Below are 23,247 nucleotides of genomic sequence, written 5' to 3'. Positions count from 1 at the left end.
GAGTTTATTTTTGTGTATGGTGTTAGAGAGTGTTCTAATTTCATTCTTTTACACGTAGCTGCCCAGTTTTCCTAGCACCACTTATTGAAGAGACTGTCTTTTCTCCATTGTATATTCTTGCCTCCTTTGTCAAAGATAAGGTAACCATATGTGCATGGGTTTATCTCTGGGCTTCTAATCCTATTCCATTTATCTATATTTCTGTTTTTGTGCCAGTACCATAGTATCTTGATTACTGTAGCATTGTAGTATAGTTTGAAGTCAGGGAGCATGATTCCTCCAGTTCCGTTTTTTCCCCCTCAAGATTGCTTTGGTTATTCGGGGTCTTTTGTGTCTCCATACAAATTTGAAGATTTTTTCTTCTACTTCTGTAAAAAATGCCATTGGCAATTTGATAGGTAATGCACTGAATCTGTAGATTGCTTTGTGTAGTATAGTCATTTTCACAATATTGATTCTTCCAATCCAAGAACAGGTATATCTCTCCATTTGTGTCACCTTTGATTTCTTTTATCAGTGTCTTATAGTTTTCTGACTACAGGTCTTTTACCTCCTTAGGCAGGTTTATTCCTAGGTGTTTTATTCTTTTTGCTGCAATAGTGAATGGGATTGTTTCCCTAATTTCTCCTTCTGATCTTTCATTGTTAGTGTATAGGAATGCAAGAGATTTCTGTGCATTAATTTTGTAACCTGCAACTTTACCAAATTCATTGATTAGCTTTAGTAGTTTTCTGGTGGCATCTTTAGGATTCTCTATGTATAGTGTCACGTCATCTGCAAACAGTGACAGTTTTACTTCTTCTTTTCCAATTTGTATTCCTTTTATTTCTTTTTCTTCTCTGATTGCCGTGGCTAGGACTTCCAACACTATGTTGAATAATACTGGTGAGAGTGGACAGCCTTGTCTTGTTCCTGATGGTAGAGGAAATGCTTTCAGTTTTTCACCATTGAGAATGATGTTTGCTGTGGGTTTGTCGTACATAGCCTTTATTATGTTGAGGTAGGTTCCCTCTATGCCCATTTACTGGAGAGTTTTTATCATAAATGGATGTTGAATTTTGTCAAAAGCTTTTTCTGCATCTATTGAGATGATCATATGGTTTTCATTCTTCAATTTGTTAATACAGTGTATCACATTCTTTGATTTGCATATATTGAAGAATCCTTGCATCCTTGGAATAAATCCCAGTTGATCATGGCATATGATCCTTTTAGTGTGTTGTTGGATTCTGTTTGCTAGTATTTTGCTGAGGATTTTTGCATCTCTATTCATAAGTGATATTTTTCTGTGATTTTCTTCTTTGGAGTATCTTTGTCTGGTTTTGGTGTCAGGGTGATGGTGGCCTCATAGAATGAGTTTGGGAGTGTTCCTTCCTCTGCAATTTTTGGGAAGACTTTGAGAAGGATGGGTGTTAGCTCTTCTCTGTATGTTTGATAGAAGTCACCTGTGAAGGCATCTGACCCTGGACTTTTGTTTGTTGGAAGATTTTTAATCACAGTTTCAATTTCATTACTTGGGATTGGTCTGTTCATATTTTCTGTTTCTTCCGGGTTCAGTCTTGGAAGGTTATACCTTTCTAAGAATTTGTTCATTTCTTCCAGGTTGTCCATTTTATTGGCATAGAGTTGCTTGTAGTAGTCTCTTAGGATGCTTTGTATTTGTATTTCTGCAGTGTCTGTTGTAACTTCTTTTTCATTTCTAATTTTATTGATTTGAGTCCTCTCCCTCTTTTTCTTGATGAGTCTGGCTAATGGTTTATCAATTTTGTTTAACTTCTCAAAGAACCAGCTTTTAGTTTTATTGATCTTTGCTATGCTTTTCTTTGTTTTTTTCTACTCTGATCTTTATGATTTCTTTCCTTCTGCTAACTTTGAGTTTTGTTTGTTCTTCTTTCTCTAGTTCCTTTAGGTGTAAGGTGAGATTATTTACTTGAGATTTTTCTTGTTTCTTTAGGTAGGCTTGTATAGCTATAAACTTCCCTCTTAGAACTGCTTTTGCTGCATCCCATAGGTTTTGGATCGTCATGTTTTCATTGTCATTTGTCTCTAGGTATTTTTTGATTTCCTCTTTGATTTCTTCAGTGACCTCTTGGTTATTTAGTAACGTATTGTTGAGCCTCCATGTGTTTGTGTTTTTTATGTGTTTTTCCCTGTAATTCATTTCTGATCCATAGAGTTGTGGTTAGAAAAGATGCTTGATAATGATTTCAATTTTCTTAAATTTACTGAGGCTTGATTTGTGACCCAAGATGTGATCTATCCTGGAGAATGTTCCATGCACACTTGAGAGGAAAGTGTAATCTGCTGTTTTTGGATGGAATGTCCTATAAATATCAATTAAATCTATCTGGTCTATTGTGTCATTTAAAGCTTCTGTTTCCTTATTTATTTTCATTTTGGATGATCTGTCCATTGTATTACTGTCGATTTCCTCTTTTACAGCTGTTAGCAGCTGCCTTATGTATTGAGGTGCTACTATGTTGGGTGCACATATATTTATAATTGTTTTATCTTCTTCTTGGATTGATCCCTTGATCATTATGTAGTGTCCTTCTTTGTCTCTTGTCACATTCTTTATTTTAAAGTCTATTTTATCTGATATGAGTATTGCTATTCCAGCTTTGATTTCCATTTGCATGGAATATCTTTTTCTATCCCCTCACTTTGAGTCTGTATGTGTCCCTAGGTCTGAAGTGGGTCCCTTGTAGATGGGATGTATATGGGTCTTGTTTTTGTATTCATTCAGCAAGCCTGTGTCTTTTGGTTGGCGCATTTAATGCATTCACATTTAAGGCAATTATTGATATATGTTCCTATTACCTTTTTCTTAATTGTTATGGGTTTGCTTTTGTAGGTCCTTTTCTTCTCTTGTGTTTCCCACTAAGACAAGTTCCTTTAGCATTTGTTGTAGAGCTGGTTTGGTGGTGCTGAATTCTCTTTCCTATTGCTTGTCTGTAAAGTTTTTGATTTTTCCGTCAAATGTGAATGAGATCCTTGCTGGGTAGAGTAATCTTGTTTGTAGATTCTTCCCTTTCACCACTTTAAATATATCATGCCAGTCCCTTCTGGCTTGTAGAGTTTCTGCTGAGAAATCAGCTATTAACCTTATGGGAGTTCCCTTGTATGTTATTTGTTGTTTTTCCCTTGTTGCTTTTAATCATTTTTGATTGTCTTTAATTTTTGTCAATTTGATTACTATGTGTGTCGGCGTGTTTCTCCTTGGGTTTATCTTGCCTGGGAGTCTCTGTGCTTCCTGAACCTGGGTGGCTATTTCCTTTCCCCTGTTAGGGACGTTTTTGACTATAATCTCTTCAAATATTTTCTCAGGCTCTTTCTCTCTTCTCCTTCTGGGGCCCCTATAATGCAAATGTTGTTGCGTTTAATGTTGTCCCAGAGGTCTCTTAGGCTGTCTTCATTTCTTTTCATTCTTTTTTCTTTATTCTGTTCCACGGAAGTGATTTTCACCATTATGTCTTCCAGGTCAGTTATCTGTTCTTCTGCCTGAGTTATTCTGCTATTGATTCCTTCTAGTGTATTTTTCATTTCAGTTATTCTATTGTTCATCTCTGTCTGTTTGTTCTTTAATTCTTCTAGATCTTTGTTAAACATTTCTTGCATCTTCTTGATCTTTGCCTTCAATCTTTTTCTGAGGTCCTGTATCATCGTCACTGTCATCATTCTGAATCCTTTTTCTAGGAGGTTGCCTATCTCCACTGCATTTAGTTGGTTTTCTGGTGTTTTATCTTGTTCCTTCATCTGGTACATAGTACTCTGCCTTTTCCTTTTGTCGATCTTTCTGTGAATATGGTTTTTGTTCCACAGGCTGCAGGATTATAGTTCTTTTTGCTTCTGCTGTCTGCCCTCTGGTCGCATAGACTCTACCTTTAATCAGTTTTCACAACTGTGACAGCACATTCGATCCTCCTGCTAGCGTTGGAAGGTCGGCTGCAGAGGCAGGGGGCGGCTGTGGCTCACCGCAGGGACAAGGACACTGGCAGCAGAAGTTCTGGGGAGTACTCCTTGGTGTGAACCCCCCCAGAGTCCACCATTCACCCCACCAAAGTGCCTGTAAGCTCCAGTGGTGGGTCGCCTAGGCCAAACAACCAAACACTTGATTTCTGTATGTTGATCTTTTTTTCTGCAACCTTGCTAAACTTGTATTAGTTCTAGTAATATATTTGTATGTTCCCTATAATTTCTACATATAGGATCATGTATCTGTGAATGAAGGCAGTTTTACCACTTCCTTAACAATCTGGATGTCTTTTATTCATTTTTCTTGCCTGACTATAACCTCCTGTGCAAGTGAGTAGAAGTGGTGACAAGGTGACAGTGGACATCACTATCTTATTTCTTATCTTAGAGGAAAGCATTCTTGCTTTCACCATTGAATATGATATTCTCTGTACGTTTTTCATAAATGCTCTTTAACAGGCAGAGAAAATTCTTTTTTATTCCTGGTTTGTTTAGAGATTTTTATCATGAATGGATGCTGCACTTTGGCAAAAGCTTTCTGTGACTCTACTGAGATAATTATGCAGTTTTGTTTCTTTATTTTATTAATATAGTGTTTATTACATTAATTGAATTTTGGATCTTAAAAGAACTTTGCATTTCTGGAACAAGTCACATTTGTTTTTGGTGTATAATCCTTTATATAAGTTGCTGGATTTGGTTTGCTAATATTTTGTTAAGGATTTTTGCATCTACGTTCAAGAGAGATATTGATCTGAAATGTTAATGTCTTTGCCTGCCTTTGAAATCAGATAACTCTGGACTTATAAAATGAATTGGTAAGTGCTCCCTTCTCTTTTATTTTCTGAAAGAGTTTGTGAACGATTAACATTGTTTCTTCTTTGAATATTTGACAGAATTCACCAAATCCAATCCCGGGATTTTCTTTGTGGGAAGATTTTTAATTCCTCATTCAATTTATTTACTTGTTACAAGTCTGCTCATATTTTCTATTTGTTCTTAAATCAGTCTTGGTAATTTATTTCTAGTAATTTGTGTCTTGCTGGAATTTTATCCATTTTGGCTTATTTTCTAAATTGATGACATAAATTTGATTATAATATTCCATTATAATACTTTTAAGTTATGTAAGGTTGGTAGTAATGTCACCCCTTTCACTGCTGATTTTAGTAATTTGTGTGTTTTTTTTTCTTGGTCAGTCTAGCTAAAGGTTTGTCCACCTTGTTGATCTTTTCAAAGAACCAACTTTTAGTTTTATTGGCTTTTTTCCAGTATTTTTCTGTTTCATTGGTTTTTGCTATATTCTTTATCATTTCCTTCCTCTGTTTGCTTTTGCTCTGCTTTGCTCTTCTTTGTCTGGTTTCTTAAGATAGAAGCTTAAAGTAATGATTTGAGAATTTTCTCTTTTTCTTATATATGCACTTAAGGTATAAGTTTTCCTTGAAGCATTGCTTTATCTGTACACATAAATTCTAAGTTGTCTTTTTGCTGTCATTTATTTAAATATTTAAAATTTCCCTGTGGTATTAGGTAAGTGTTCTTTAATTGACAAATATTTGGGTTTGTTTAAGATTTCTTTCTGTTATATGACTTCAGTCCTGTGTAACCTACTGAGAGTTGTTTTATGGCCCAGTATATAGTCTCACCCAGAAAATGTTTCACACGTGTTTGAAAAGAATATGTATTCTGCAGTCAATGGGTAGAGTTTTCTATGTATGTCAGTTAGGTCAAACGGACTGATGATACTGTTGAACTCCTCTATCTCCTTGCTGATTTCTACCTACTTAGTAGTTCTTTAAAGTATTGAGAGTAAGGTATTGAAATCCCCAATTAGAGAAACTGAATTTCTCCTTCCACAGTTTTGCTTCATGCATTTTGAGACTGTTGTTAGATGTACATACAATTTTTGACTGCTATATCTTCCTGAATGTACTGACCTTTAATCATTATGAAATGTCTCTATTTGTCTGCAGTAATACTTCTTGTCTTAAAGTCTATTTTGTCTTGATGTTTCCTTATCATTACTGTTTTCATTGTGTATCTTTCCCCATCTTTTTACTTTCAACCTATTTGTGTCTTGGAATCTAACATGTGTTTCTTATAGATAACATATAGCTGAGTGTTGCTTTTTTATCCAGTTTGACAATCTCTGCCTTTTGAATATAATGTTCACTCCATTCACATTTAATGTAATCAGTTAAATAGATTTATTCCTGCCATTTTGCTATTTTTCTATTTGTCACATCTTTTGTATTTCTCTCTTCCTCCTATACTGCTTTCTTTTGTGATAAATATTTTTTATTGTATCTTTTTAATCCATTTCTGATACTTTTTATTTCCTATTCTTATAGAGTTATTTTGTTAGCAACTGCTGTAGGGATTATAACATGAATTCTAATTTATTATAATTTACTTCAAAATAATATTTAATTCCAGTAAAAGAGAAACTATATTCCAAAATATGTCTTTTCCCTTGTTTTCTTTTGTTATTATTGTCATATATATTAAATGTATATGTTATAAACCCAACAGTGTTAGAATTATTGTTTTACATAGTCTTAGAAAAATGAGAAAAATCTATCTATAGACTGTTTTATATTTACCCACATATTTGCCAACACTCTTCAATTCTTCCTATTGATTTGAATTAAACTGGAGTCAGTACCTTCAGTATTTCTTGTAAGACAGTCTAGTAGCAGGAAAGTCTCTCAATCTTTGTTTATCCAGGAATACTTTATTTCACCTTTGTTTTAAAAGACTGGGTTTTCTGAATATAGAATCCTTGGTTGATATTTTTCTTTTAGCACTTTGAATATGTCATGCTTTATGGTTTCCACTGTTTCTGATGAAAAATACCAGTTGTTAAATGTATTATTGGTCCCCTATGTGTAATGAGTCATTTTCTTCTTCCAGCTTCAAGATTTTCTCTTTTCCTTTAGCTTTCAACAGTTTAACTATGATGTGTCTATGTGCAGCTCTGCGTGTTTTCCTACTTGGGGTTTGTTGAGCTTCTTGAATCTATATAGATTGTGTTTCATCAGATCTGGAAAGTTTTCTGCCATTATCTCTTCAAATATTTTTTAACTCCCCTCTCCTCCCCTCAGTCTCCCATTATGTGTATATGTATGAACTTAATGTTTCCCCACAGGCCTCTGAGGCTTGACTTTTCTTCAATCGTTTTCCCTCTGTTCTTTCAGAGTATATAAATTCTCCTGACCTATATTCAAATTCACTGATCCTTCTGCCATCTTAAATCTTCTATCAAACTCATCTAGTGAATTTTTTTTAATTACTATACTTTTTAATGCTACAGTTTCTGTTTGTATATTTTTTATAATAATTACATCTATGTGGAAATTCTTTATTCATTGCGTCACTGTGGTCCTACTTCCCTTTGATGCTTTAAACATGGTTTTCTTTAGTTCTTTGAACATACTTATAATAGCTGCTTTGATGTTTTAGTCTGCTAAATCCAACATATATGGAGACACTTAGATACAGTTTCTATTGACTGTTTTCTTTTTTTCCTTAACTATGGGTCATCCTTTCTTGTTTCTTTGCTTATCTCTATAAATTTTTTGTTGAATGTTGGACATTTTAGATAATATATTGGAGCAACTCTAGATTCTGATTTTCTCTTGAGGGTGGCTGATGGACTGAAAGTCTGTTTTCCCCACCATGTGTGGTTGCTGATATCTCTACTCCGTTTCCCCCCCCTCATTTTTCTTTCTATGACTGGCTTTTTAAGACCTTTTTAAGCTGGTCTCCAGTGTCACCTTAGTGTTTAGCCAAAAACTATTCAGAGATTTTACTCAAACATCTCAATCCAGTAAAGCTTCCACTCTCAGGATGTGTGTGTATTTGAATGAGGATTTGTGTGTGAAATGAGGAGTGCATTGAAAGTTTGGGCCTTTTAAAAGTTGGCCTCAGATTTTACTACCACTAGGCCTGTTTGATCTCCTTTCCAGATATTCTTAGGCTCCACTAACCAGTGATACGTGGGTGACTGGGCCCACTTGATATTCTGCTGTGCCTGTCTACAGCCTCCAATCAACCTGTGATATGTGGTGAACTTACCAAGCCCCCAAGATTGTCTTACCTCCTAGAACTCTCTATAAAATCCTGCTACTCCATGAGTCTGTTGCTTGTCACAAATTAGACCACAATCTCAGACTAGCAGAGCCATTGGTCCTCCCTATTTGTTTGCAGCTACGATTCTTACCCTGAGTTCAGTACTTTTCATGAATAAAGTTTCTCAATTTATTTGGTTGATTTCCAGAGTGATGAATTTGTTTTGACAGTTTTGTCCAGCTTTATGATTGCTTTGCGAGGAAAGTAATTAAATCTCTCACTCAGTCATGTCAGCCATTTCTTTTTTAATAGTGTATATCATGTATTGCTGTAGTCCAAAGTCAACTATACCTAATCTTGGCTATAACTTTGAGATTGTATTTACCTCTAAGATAAAAGAGCAAATTTGCTTTTTATTCAATATTACTCAATATTCTGTGCATAGATATGTACCTATTTTAGACTAGATATATCAGACTCAGCTTCCTTTGTTTTTTGTTGCTGTTGGGAAAAACTGATTTTGCGCATATGTGTTTGTGTGCATAGATAGGAGTTGAGGATTTCTGTACATCAATAATACAAAGAAGTTCCTAAAAATGTAATACAATCACAGGCAAAATCATGCTAATAGACTACTATATCTATTCAGTCCAGACACCACAGTATATAAGAAATACTGATAACCTATAGTATATGAAAATGATACTAAGAGGTATGGATACTATGGCATATGAAATATATTTGAGAGAAATGTCAGTGTTTACTCTGGAGGAAAATGACATATTGCAAACCTTTCAAATTAGACTTATTCAATATTGATACAGAGGGCAGAGTCAAAACTTAGGGGTATAATTTTCAGTTCAATATAGTACAAAATAAACTAACAACTTAAGGGGCAACAAACAGAACTGGTTTGGTTTTCTTGCAAAGTGATAAGCTTTTCTCACTGAGAATGACTGTAATAGACTAGATGAATGTTTTCTAAGAAGGAGTGTTTATATAGGAGATGGACTAGATGACCTTCCAACTCTAAGTTTCTGTAATTTTATAAAAGCAAATAAGAATTTAGATGGATAAAAGATAACACTACAGGAAAATAATCAAAAAATATATTAATACATAAAATTATCATAATTTGGGTTATTCATAAGGGAATGGGTTATAATAACTTTCTCAAAGACATGGATTCCACTATACTATCGGGTCTCAAAGGGCAACAATATGCTGGATATCATTAAAAAATTATAAGAAACAGAAAACACTATCCTACCTTTGTAAAAATTGTGATCTATAGTTCTAGTTGCAGTAACTCAAGAATAAGAAAGCTGAAGTGGGAACAAAATATAACAAATAAACAAGACAAAATTACATAAAATCAGACTTCATTCTGGAAAGGCAAAAGCTGAGTGGGTACATAAGAAATATTTATAAAGAATATGAAGGGCACAAATAATGTAAACTCAGAATTGTTCACCAAAATGTGGAAGGCAACCCTTAAAACTCTGAGAGAGGTAAGTTTATCACAAATATAGGAAGTATCATTATATTCAGGAAATAGTTAAGATAATTTGCTAGGACCAAAGCAGCACATAGACTGAAAACAGAAGTGACTTACCTCTTTTAGTTGATCAGCACTTCCCCATGATGCAGAACGCTGATGTGATCTCTTTTCTGTTCCTTCTTCTACCCAACAGCTAGGTGTCTTTAAAAAAATAAGTAAAATAAAAAATAAAGAATTTTGCCTCTATCCTTAATCTCACAGCAAATCAAACATATTTCAAAATCTTAGCACATACCAATTAAAGGGTTATACTGAATACTAGGATGCCTTAAAAGCTAAGACTTTCATGACCCTGTGAAATGTTTATTATTCTGAATTAGATATGATCAATCTAAGATGTTTCTGAGTAATGTTACTCAAAACATTTGGTTTTTTACATCAACATTAAATTTATCAAATTCAAAGAGAACTGTGAAATATGCATATTGGTGTTTTTAAAGAGAATAGGCAAACTAATTATGAAATGTTATGTTTACTAAAGAGAAGTAAGATTAACAGAACATGCTTAGAAGCAGTGGGGTTACAGATGACCTACATGTCAAATATTTAGTTAGGTAAAGGGTTGAATGTACTATATTCTTTCTATACTCAGGAAAGAGTGTGTTAATAATAGTATCCTTTTTTGAAAAACATCAAGCATCTTTACATAAAAATATAAAGTTACTATAAAAATAGTTATTATAAAAATAAACAAGATTAAGCTAAACTGACTATAATTTAAAACAATGCATCTTAAAGAAAACCTGAGCTACATGGCAGAAAACAGAATTGCTTTTACCTAAAACTTCATTTTCAGTGATTTAACCTATAACAGACACTACATCCAAACATAACACAAAACACTAAATGCCAAATAGTAAGATCATTTAGTACTTGTATTAAAAATTAAAAAATATTAAACTACCATCCTTAATATATGAGAAGACTCTTAGTGTAACGCAACTTAGGGCAAGTTAAAACCACTATTTTAAGACAGATACAGGGTAATGATTATCATATATAAATATTGGGTAAGCCAAAAGTTCACTGGGGTTTTTCTGTAACATCTTAGGGAAAAAACCCTAACGAACTTTTTGGCCAACCCAATGTAAATATATATTGCTTCAAAAATTAGTTTTTATTACATACAGAAAAGTTCATCATTCATATTGAGGCTGCACCTGTGACTTTACATAATACACAACTTATGAAGAAGCCATCAGTTCTATACAATTCAAAATGCTTGTGGACAAAGTTTTAAATAATTACCACCTCTTAAAAGTAATGATGCTGCAAAATAAAACCAATAACAATTGAATGCTAGTTGAATAAAAATACACATAAACTGCTTAAACAGTTCAAATACTAAAGTGAAACTGTTTAGTCATAATACTGAGTAAAATATTTTATTCACTTGGTAATGGCAAAGATAAGAGGTATTAATATATTAAACTGCTTGCAAATAATTAGTTATTAAATTTTCCTAATCTCAGTCCTAGATAAGAAAAACTACTCTGAAAATAATCCCCCCAAGTAGTCATATCTTTAATAATTTATGCTAAAATTATTCAGTTATGACTTTGTTTTAGTCAAACTTTTATTTCGAGAATTTATATCCCTTAATACTTTTACCTTTCTACCAAGCAGAGGCATTGCTCTCATCATAAGGATCACAATGTTTAAAACTCAAAAGCATAGTCACAGAAAATGAATAAAATTTCTGACATGTTCCATAATTAACAAAAACATTTGTAACACTATTTTCATTTTGTATGGCTCTAACTTTTTCAAAGGAAATTTACATAAACTGTATCTCCAACTTAGAGTTAAATCAGTAGCCACAAAAATTCTGCAAATGCCTTAATACTGCCAGGCACACCACTGGCAAATGAAACTAAATCTGAGGTCTCATCTCAGAGTATCTTCTTTCTTCCTATTGTCATTCTTTTTTTAAAATTGAATGTGAAAACCTATTTGATTATTTCAGAATGTAGTATTGGTTATACAAAAGAAATACATAAAAACTAACTACAAAAGAATATTTATGTTCCTGAAATCTATCTAGTAAAATATATAGTTTTTTTTTAAAGTACAAAACCACTGGAAGAATCCTTTCAGTTCATGTGGCTATAAAATTACATGTATATAAATTGTTTAAGTATGTTCATCATAGTTTCAACTTTTCCAAAAAATAATCCCCAAAGAAAAATTTCATTTTAATTGCACGTATATACTATTATATTCTAAAGACTGCATCGTCCAAAACAAAAGCTACTAGCCACATGTAATAATTTAAATTTAAATTAACGAAAATAAAACAAAAACTTCGGTTCTTTAATCTCATTAGCACGTTTCAAATACTCAATAACCACATGTGGCTAGAGGCTACCAGCTGCCATACAGAACAGCAAAGATACAGCACATTTCCACCACTGCATAAAGTTCTATTGAGAGCAGGGTTTTATACATTTAATCATTAATTTTATTTTATTTATTTTTATTAGTCATCAATTTTATACATATCAATGTATACATGTCAATCCTAATCGCCCAATTCAGCACACCACCATCCCCACTCCACTGTGGTTTTCCCCCCTTGGTGTCCATACGTTTGTTCTCTACATCTGTGTCTCAACTTCTGCCCTGCAAACCGGTTCATCTGTACCAATTTTCTACACACATGTGTTAATATTATTATATATATAATATATTATTAATAATATTAATAATAATCAATATTATAATTACATGCTATTATTAATTAATAACAATATTATAATTAATAATGTAATAATAATATATTAATATATTATATATAATATATATAATATAATAATTATATATATAACGCACATACATGCATTAATATACGGTATTTGTTTTTCTCTTTCTGACTTCACTCTGTATGACAGTCTCTAGATCCATCCACATCTCTACAAATGACTCAATTACGTTCTTTTTTATGGCTGAGTAAAATTCCATTGTAAAATTCCATTTACTCCATTGAATGGAGTAAAATTCCATTCCATATGTGCCACAACTTCTTTATCCATTCGTCTGTCGATGGGCATTTAGGTTGCTTCCATGACCTGGCTATTGTAAATAATGCTGCAATGAACATTGGTGTGCATGTGTCTTTCTGAATTATGCTTTTCTCTGGGTATATGCCCAGTAGTGGGATTGCTGGATCATATGGTAATTCTATTTTTGGTTTTTTAAGGAACCTCCATACTTTTCTCCATAGTGGCTGTATCAATTTACATTCCCACCAACAGTGCAAGAGGGTTCCCTTTTCTCCACACCCTCTCCAGCACTTCTTGTTTGTAGATTTTCTGATGATGCCCATTCTACCTGGTGTGAAGTGATACCTCATTGTAGTTTTGATTTGCATGGCTCTAATAATTAGTGTGTTGAGCAGCTTTTCATGTGCTTCTTGGCCATCTGTATGTCTTCTTTGGAGAAATGTCTATATAGGTCTTCTGCCCATTTTTGGATTGGGTTGTCTGTTTCTTTAATATAGAGCTGCATGAGCTGTTTATATATTTTGGAGATTAATCCTTTGTCCATTGATTCGTTTGTGAATATTTTCTCCCATTCTGAGGGTTGTCTTTTCGTCTTGTTTATGGTTTCCTTTGCTGTGCAAAAGCTTTGGAGTTTCATTAGGTCCCATTTGTTTATTTTTGTTTTTATTTCCATTACTCTAGGAGATGGATCAAAAAAGATCTTGCTGTGATTTATGTCAAAGAGTGTTCTTCCTATGTTTTCCTCTAAGAGTTTTATAGTGTCTGGCCTTACATTTAGGTCTTTAATCCATTTTGAGTTTCTTTTTGTGTATGGTGTTAGGGAGTGTTCTAATTTCATTCTTTTATATGTAGCTGTCCAGTTTTCCCAGCACCACTTATTGAAGAGACTGTCTTTTCTCCATTGTATATCTTTGCCTCCTTTGTCATAGATTAGTTGACCATAGGTGCGTGGGTTTATCTCTGGGCTTTCTATCTTGTTCCATTGATCTATGTTTCTGTTTTTGTGCCAGTACCATATTGTATTGATTACTGTAGCTTTGTAGTATAGTCTGAAGTCAGGAAGTCTGATTCCTCCAGCTCCGTTTTCTTCCCTCAAGACTGCTTTGGCTGTTCGAGGTCTTCTGTGTCTCCATACAAATTTTAAGATGATTTGTTCTAGTTCTGTAAAAAATGCCATTGGTAATTTGATAGGGATTGCATTGAATCTGTAGACTGCTTTGGGTAGTATAGTCATATTCATAATATTGATTCTTCCAATCCAAGAACATGGTATATCTCTCCATCTGTTGGTATCATCTTTAATTTCTTTCATCAGTGTCTTATAATTTTCTGCATACAGGTCTTTTGTTTCTTTAGGTAGGTTTATTCCTAGGTATTTTATTCTTTTTGTTGCAATGGTAAATGGGAGTGTTTCAATAATTTCTCTTTCAGATTTTTCATCATTGGTGTATAGGAATGCAAAAGATTTCTCTGCATTAATTTTGTATCCTGCAACTTCACCAAATTCATTGATTAGCTCTAGCAGTGTCCTGGTGGCATTTTTAGGATTCTCTGTGTATAGTATCATGTCATCTACAAACAGTGACAGTTTTACTTCTTCTTTTCCAATTTGTATTCCTTTTATTTCTTTTTCTTCTCTGATTGCCGTGGCTAGGACTTCCAACACTATGTTGAATACCAGTGGCGAGAGTGGACATCCTTGTCTCGTTCCTGATCTTAGAGGAAATGCTTTCAGTTTTTCACCATTGAGAGTGATGTTTGCTGTGGGTTTGTAGTATATGGCCTTTATTATGTTGAGGTAGGTTCCCTCTATGCCGACTTTCTGGAGAGTTTTTATCATAAATGGGTGTTGAATTTTGTCAAAAGCTTTTTCTGCATCTATTGACATGATCATATGTTTTTTATTCTTCAATTTGTTAATATGGTGTATCACATTGATTGATTTGCGTATATTGAAGAAACCTTGCATCCCTGGAATAACTCCCACTTGATCATGGTGTATGATCCTTCTAATGTGTTGTTGGATTCTGTTTGCTAGTATTTTTGCATCTATATTCATCAGTGATATTGGTCTGTAATTTTCTTTTTTTGTAGTATCTTTGTCTGGTTTTGGTATCGGGGTGATGGTGGCCTCACAGAATGAGTTTGGGAGTGTTCCTTCCTCTGCAATTTTTTGGAAGAGTTTGAGAAGGATGGGTGTTAGCTCTTCTCTAAATGTTAGATAGAATTCACCTGTGAAGCCATCTGGTCCTGGACTTTTGTTTGTTGGAAGATTTTTAATCACAGTTTCAATCTCATTACTTGTTATTAGCCTGTTGATATTTTCTGTTTCTTCCGGGTTCAGTCTTGGAAGGTTATACCTTTCTAAGAATTTGTCCATTTCTTCCAGGTTGTCCATTTTATTGGCATAGAGTTGCTTGTAGTAGTCTCTTAGGATGCTTTGTATTTGTATTTCTGCAGTGTCTGTTGTAACTTCTTTTTCATTTCTAATTTTATTGATTTGAGTCCTCTCCCTCTTTTTCTTGATGAGTCTGGCTAATGGTTTATCAATTTTGTTTAACTTCTCAAAGAACCAGCTTTTAGTTTTATTGATCTTTGCTATGCTTTTCTTTGTTTTTTTCTACTCTGATCTTTATGATTTCTTTCCTTCTGCTAACTTTGGGTTTTGTTTGTTCTTCTTTCTCTAGTTCCTTTAGGTGTAAGGTGAGATTATTTACTTGAGATTTTTCTTGTTTCTTGAGGTAGGCTTGTATAGCTATAAACTTCCCTCTTAGAACTGCTTTTGCTGCATCCCATAGGTTTTGGATCGTCGTGTTTTCATTGTCATTTGTCTCTAGGTATTTTTTGATTTCCTCTTTGATTTCTTCAGTGACCTCTTGGTTATTTAGTAACGTATTGTTGAGCCTCCATGTGTTTGTGTTTTTTACGTGTTTTTCCCTGTAATTCATTTCTGATCCATAGAGTTGTGGTTAGAAAAGATGCTTGACAATGATTTCAATTTTCTTAAATTTACTGAGGCTTGATTTGTGACCCAAGATGTGATCTATCCTGGAGAATGTTCCATGCACACTTGAGAGGAAAGTGTAATCTGCTGTTTTTGGATGGAATGTCCTATAAATATCAATTAAAGCTATCTGGTCTATTGTGTCGTTTAAAGCTTCTGTTTCCTTATTTAGCTTCATTTTGGATGATTTGTCCATTTGTGTAAGTGAGGTGTTAAAAGTGCCCCACTATTATTATGATACTGTCGATTTCGTCTTTTATAGCTGTTAGCAGTTGCCTTGTGTATTGAGGTGCTTCTATGCTGGGTGCATATATATTTATAATTGTTATATCGTCTTTTTGGATTGATCCCTTTATCATTATGTAGTGTCCTTCCTTGTCTCTTGTAACATTCTTTATTTTAAAGTCTATTTTATCTGATATGAGTATAGCTACTCTAGGTTTCTTTTGATTTCCATTTGCATGGAATATCTTTTTCCATCCCCTCACTTTCAGTCTGTGTGTTTCCCTAGGTCTGAAGTGGGTCTTTTGTAGACAGCATATAGATGGGTCTTCTTTTTGTATCCATTCAGCAAGCCTGTGTGTTTTGGTTGGAGCATTTAATCCATTCACGTTTAAGGTAATTATCAATATGTATGTTCCTATGACCATTTTCTTAATTGTTTTGGGTTTGTTTTTGTAGATCCTTTTCTTCTCTTGTGCTTCCCACTAAGAGAAGTTCCTTTAGCATTTGTTGTAGAGCTGGTTTGGTGGTGCTGAATTCTCTTAGCTTTTGCTTGTCAGTAAAGCTTTTGATATCTCCATCGAATCTGAATGAGATCCTTGCTGGTCAGAGTAATCTTGGTTGTAGGTTCTTCCCTGTCATCACTTTAAGTATATCATGCCACTCCCTTCTGGTTTGTAGAGTTTCTGCTTAGAAATCAGCTGTTAACCTTATGGGAGTTCCCTTGTATATTAATTGTCATTTTTCCCTTGCTGCTTTCAATAATTTTTGTCTTTAATTTTTGTGAATTTGATTACTATGTGTGTGTGCATGTTTCTCTTTGTGTTTATCCTGTATGGGACTCTCTGCACTTCCTGGACTTGGGTGGCTATTTCCTTTCCCATGTTAGGGATATTTTCGACTATAATGTCTTCAAATATTTTCTCTGGTCCTTTCTCTCTCTCTTCTCCTTCTGGGACCCCTATAATGCAAATGTTGTTGCGTTTAATGTTGTCCCAGAGCTCTCTTTGGTTGCCTTCATTTCTTTTCATTCTTTTTTCTTATCTTTTCATTCTTTTTTCTTATTCTGTTCCACAGTAGTGAGTTCCACCATTCTGTATTCCAGGTCACTTATCCATTCTTCTGCCTCAGTTATTCTGCTATTGACTCCTTCTAGTGTAGTTTTCATTTCAGTTATTGTTCATCTGTTTGTTCTTTAATTCTCCTAGGTCTTTGTTAAACATTTCTTGCATCTTCTCGATCTTTGCCTCCATTGTGTTTCCGAGGTCCAGGATCATCTTCACTACCATTATTCTGAATTCTTTTTCTGGAAGGTTGCCTATCTCCACTTCATTTAGTTGTTTTCCTGGGGTTTTATCTTGTTCCCTCATCTGGTACATGGCCCTCTGCCTTTTCATCTTGTCTATCTTGCAGTGAATGTGGTTTTTGTTACACAGGCTGCAGGATTGTAGTTCTTCTTGCTTCTGCTGTCTGCCCTCTGGTGGATGAGGCTATCTAAGAGGTTGATCTAATCATTGATTTTAAATAAATTATTTTAGTCAAAGCAATACCAAAGATGGCTACTTGGTCTCCAAATCTATTTAATGCTCAAGCTTGTGAAGTCACAGAGGATGAATTAATTTGTATCCAGTTTGTTAAATCTGAGTATTTGAGAAATGTTTTACCATTTAAATTAGGAAAACACCACCACAAAGTAGCAAAAGTTCTTTGCTTTCATATCAGCAAGTGATTCCTTTCAACTGGCCTGTTATTCCGTCCATTAATCTAGAACAGAATTTTATGAGTGGTGCTACTTATAACACTGTTCCTGGGTATTAGTAAAAAATATATGAAAAAGAATTCCATGGTCAAATAAATTTGGAAAATATTACATTCTGTACTCCTTTACTCAATGTACAATGCAATTAGCATTTCAAAACTCAAATACACACACACTTTTTTAAAAACCTGCTTTACTTTTTCTTACTGATATGACCCCAGAACACTCATTTTATGTGTATTAACATCCTCCACAGACAGCTTGGAAAGAAGTATAATCTTCAGTAATTGGTATTATATAAAATATCTTACTCTTCAGCCACCATACTTAGCGGGATTCTTCCTTTTTAGCTGCCTCCATTTAAACTACCAGGGAATAGAAAATGAACCTTTCATACACTTGAGTAATGCAGAACCAAAGGAAGAGAAAAATGAACCTTTCATACACTTGAGTAATGCAGAACCAAAGTCTATCTCTAAGACTGCTGACAAAAAGGTGTTTGGCTAAAAAAAGTCCCCTCTATATGAAAATGATACCTACAGGTGGAAGAAGCCATTTTTTAATTTTCACCTCTCAGAATCATCCAAAGTCCAGCCCATGAAGCTTCTTCTCCAACCCCCAGGCCCATCCTCCTAGCTCTGGTTTCCTGGGTGACGAATGCTTCTTCTCTGAGTGATATAAACAGAAAACAGTCCTACTGCACAGGACTACACACTTGTTTTTACGACTATTTTTAAATAGAGCAGTTTTTGGTTCATAGCCAAACTAAGAGGACATTACAGAGATTTCCCATATACCCCTCACCCCGACACATGCACAGCCATCCCCCACCAGAGTGGTACGTTTGTTACAACTGATGAACCTACACTACACATCATTATCACCGGAGTCCATAGTTTACATTAGGGTTCACTCTTGGTGTTGTGCATTCTATGTACCATACATAGTATTTTCACTGACCTAAAAATCCTCTGTGCTCTGCTTATTCATTCCTCACCATCTCCAAACCCCTGACAAGCACTGATCTTTTTACTCTTTCCATAGTTTTGCCTTTTCCAGAATGTCAGGTAGTTGGAACCATACAGTAGGTTGCCTTTTCAGAGTCCCTTCTTTCACTTAGTAATATATATTTAAGGTCCCTCCATGTCTTCTTAGTGCTGAATAATATACTGCTGTCAGGATGTACCACACTTTATTCATCCATTCACCTACTGAAGGACATCTTGCTTGCTTGCAAGTTTGGCAATTATGAATAAAGGTGCTATACATATTTGTATGCAGGTTTTTGTGTGAACATAAGTTTTCAACTCCTTTGGGTAAGTACCAAGGAACATGAATGCTGGACTGTAAGGTAAGAGTATGTTTAGTTTTGTAAGAAACTGCCAAACCGTCTTCCAAAGTGGCGGTACCACTTCCTATTCCCACCAGCAACATACAACAGTTCCTGTTGCTCTGCATTCTGGTCAGCATCTGGTATTGCCAGTGTACTGGATTTTGGCCATTCTAACAGATGTATAGGGGTATCTCATTTTAACTGGCATTTCCCTGATGACATATAACGTGGAACATCTTTTCATATGCTTGTTTGCCATGCGTATATCGTCTTTAGTGAGGTGCCTGTTAGGAGGTCTTTGGCTCATTTTTTAATCAGGTTGTTTGTTTTCTTATAGTTGAATTTTAAGAGTTGTTTACATATTTTACATCCTTTATCAGATGTGAACAATGGGTGCTTTTGTTATTTATATCTTTATTCACAGACTAGCAAGGGCAAATATGCTTTCCTGCTTTATCAATTTCAGAACAGGTCAAACTAACCCCTAGCAAGAAAATATTCTTTTTCAACATGCAAGAGCCTAGAGTCAGTTCCAAAAAACCCCACAAAGCAAAAAAACTAATCACGTCACAAAATTCTCTTAATCTTATATAAAACTTACTTAAATCCTATGTAAAACTTTAAAATCTGTTTTTTGTATGGTTCACCCTTAGCCTTGAAATTTATTATAGTTTATAATCTATTACGGAAATATGATTACTATCTGCTAATTATTTTACTGTACTTACATAGATGATCCTTAATATTAAGGTACTGATAAAGCTGGCAAGAAATGAAACAGAATTACTTGAAAAATCAATGATAATTAAATTAATAATTAAGATTAGAGTCTGATTTTAAGTTACAGAAACGTTTTAAAAATAGATAATGACAAACCCTTCTTTGTTTACAACTATGTCTTTTAGAGTTTACAACTATGTCTTTTAGAAATTTGATTTTCTTTTGACTAATAAAATTTTTCTTAACTTTTTAAAAACTTTTAACTTAAAAGATCGTCTTGAAGAGACTATCCTGATTAAAAAGCAGCACAAAAAACTGGGATTCTTTTTTTTATTTTTTAAGACTTTGATGTGGACCATTTTTTTTTAAGGTCTTTATTCAATTTGTTACAGTATTGCTCCTGTTTTATGTTTTGGTTTTTTGGCCCTGAGGCATGTGGGATCTTAGCTCCCCGACCAGGGATCAAACCGACACCCCCTGCATTGTAAGGCAAAGTCTTAACCACTGGACTGCCAGGGAACTCCCTGTGATTCTAATATTATGCTTTGCTTTTCTGGTAACAGTATATAAGTATATATAGTTTTATAACCAGATATAAACATAAATAGCCTCTTCACTAGTTAACAAGGAGTAAAGAAAAGGAAGAGTTCAGCTGAAAAAAGCTTTAGGAATTCAGTGATAGCAGTTACACACTCAAATTTTTTCATCATGCTCCAGCTATATACTAACTTATGTGCTCATTTTGTTAGATCACTTTCAAAGTGCAGTCCCTGGATGAGCAGCATCAGCATCATCTGAAAACAAGTTAGAAATGCAAATTCTCAGGCTCAATAGCAGAATTACCAAATCTGGAATTCTTAGATAAAGCCCAGCAATCTGTGTTCTAAGAAGCTGACCATATACTCACTCATTTTTCTTATAGGCTAATAACCATTTACAAGTATAATATCAATTTTCATATAATTACATCTTTGGGAATTAACATAAACTAATGTAAATATTGTTTGGAGCCATGTAGAAAGTAATATTGCTAGAGAGAAATTTCTCTTTACCAAGGAACATTAAACAGTAGTCTCCAGCAAGGACTAAGATATGACTGAATATTTAAGTAAAATTTATAAAATCCATGTCTATTTAGGCCTCAAAAGTGTTCAACACACAACTGAATGGAAGTCTATGAAGTAATGGTTTGTGATTTTCTAGATTATTAATGAGGGAGCTTATTCAGAAGAGTTAAGAAACTATATTTCTGTTTCCAGATCTCAAGGTGAGGGGGAGGGAGGGTGTTGGTGGTAAATCTCTGGATTGCAATTTTAAAAAATAAGAAATACCACAGAAATCAACTATTGAATCTGTGCTAGACATGATAAAAGTATTTGCCTTACTCTATAAGAAATGTTAATTTGAGAAAAAGCAATCATAAATGTGCCCCAAATCTTAAGAATATTCATAGTAAATCTATTTCTAAGAATTAACCTAAGATGTACACCAAGAGAAGCATTGGAAATAAATGTTTGTCAATAGAGAAAAGAAAAATTGTGGCACATTCTTATAATACAAAAAACCACACTACATGGACTGTAATCCCACTTTAGTAAGCAAGTACGCACAAAGAGAAAAAGACTTTAAAGAGATACTTCAAAATATAAATGGTGGTAAGAATTCTAGATAATTCTACAGTAAATCCTTTTTTTTTCTCCAGCTGAGAAAAATCAAGATTTAAAAAAAACTTAAAGTCATGTTTAGGAATACTTAATGGCATGAGTAAATGTTATGATTTATTAAAATCATACAAAATAAATAATAAAATCATATTTACTACCTGCAGTATCATCTGAACTCTTTTTAAAATGGTCTGTAGTTTTTAAATATTTATTTTTTAAATGCAAATAATCAAAATATAAGAGGATATGCATCAAAATGTTAAAAATGGCTGTCTGGATATTAGAATTATAAGCAACTTATTTTGAGATTTTTGGTATTTTCCAAATCTTCTGCAGTGACTCCTGTTTCAAATTTAGAAGCAGGATTTTAAAAAAATGAGAAAGATAGCTATGTAATAGAATCAGTAAGTGGGGATGTATATCTACTCTGAGAAAGCCCAACATAGAATTACAAAAATTCTAACTTTAGATGCAAACCTCAAATCTATCTTGGAAGACAGGTTACATGTAAGTTAAGATGTTAGTATACATCACATAAAATATTTTTCCCTAGTCAGCGTTTCCTTTGACTAGGGGTTGGGGTTCTCTCACAACTGCAAGTGCCTGTACGTAGTTTATCACTGGCTATGGGAATGGAATTGGAGACTTTAGAAAAGCTGAAATATTTAAGTGTTTAGAGTAACTGAAAACTGAAGGTAACTGAAATATCCAACACCTAGAAATATTAGTGGAAAGTTATTGATGAGAATATTGACAGGAAATTATAATTCAGTTTGGATATGTCTTTCATGTTGTACTTTAATTCTATGGAGGAAAAAATATCTATAAAAATGTTTTCCTGAAAAAGTTAAACAGAGAGCTACCATATGATCCAGCAATTCCTAGAGAAATGAAAACATATGTAAACACAAAAACTTGTGTGCAAAGTTTCATAGAAGTTCACCAACTCATGAATGTACAAATAAACTGTAGTATGTCCATACCATGAAATATTATTTGGCATTACAAAGGAATGAAGTACTGATACCATGCTACCACATGGATGAAACTTAAAAATACTATACTAAATGAAAAAAGGCAGAAACCAGAGGCTACAAATTGTATGAGTCCATTGATATGAAATGTTCAGAAAATGCAAATGTAGAGCGACAGGAAGTAGACTACTGACTAGGTGCCTATGGCTGAGGAAAAGAAGACTGGGGGGAAATAGTGAGTGACTGCTAATGGTTTCTTTTCGTAAAAACAGAAATATTCTAAAATTGATTATGGCAATGCTTGCACAATTATATTAAGAACCATGAATTCTACACTCTAAATAGATGAACTGTATGCTATATAAGTTATACCTCAATAAAACTGTTATTAAAAATATTTATGTCAAAGAGGAAATTACAAATCAATCTCATTTTTCAATTTAAAAAAAGCCATGTATTGCTGAACCTGAAAGTCCCAAGCATTGTTTGTATTTTCTCAAAAATAATTGGTATTTTCTGTCATGCTTTTCTTGCCAGGTTTCAAATCACACAGCAGCACTAGTCGAGTAATATAACAGAAAAGAGTAGGAGGCACTGTACATTAATAATCTACCTAGTCAGGTTTCTCAAGTCATTGTGAGAACATTTAACAAAGGAACTAATGTAACATAAAATAAACTGTATATCAGAAATACTATTCTCTGGCTTCTTACAGAAACAGTTATTAAATTGACTCTTGACAGTTTCTGCTTTAACCAAAAGGAGATGGTACTATGAGGAATTAAAAGTATAAACAATATTTCAATTTATTATTCAGTATTTACACTTAATAATACCCATTCTAACAAGTTCTCTATTATTGTGGATAAATTTAAAACCAAATGATGAGATCTAATTTTCAGTTTTTAGAGAGCATTAAAACATATTCATTCTTTTGTGCTATAATTTTTAAAATTACAATT

General features: G+C 33.8%; 1 protein-coding gene across 2 annotated transcripts in view; it reads right to left on the bottom strand.

Annotated features, from left to right (window-relative positions):
* Positions 1-23,247, bottom strand: part of GLCCI1 (glucocorticoid induced 1) — a 122,470-nt gene that overhangs the window by 47,765 nt on the left and 51,458 nt on the right. For both annotated transcript variants that reach the window (XM_022586792.3, XM_022586799.3), the window contains exon 3: positions 9,662-9,748. In XM_022586792.3, coding sequence (XP_022442500.1) covers positions 9,662-9,748 — 87 coding nt within the window. The remainder of the gene's footprint in view (positions 1-9,661; positions 9,749-23,247) is intronic.

This window comes from Delphinapterus leucas, chromosome 9 (assembly GCF_059928025.1).
Source record: "Delphinapterus leucas isolate spDelLeu-1000000601 "Yukka" chromosome 9, BTC_Dleu_Yukka2, whole genome shotgun sequence".
NCBI classification, from domain to species: Eukaryota; Metazoa; Chordata; class Mammalia; order Artiodactyla; family Monodontidae; genus Delphinapterus; species Delphinapterus leucas.
Note: the sequence above shows the minus strand (reverse complement) of the source record. Positions and strands in the feature narration are given on the sequence as shown.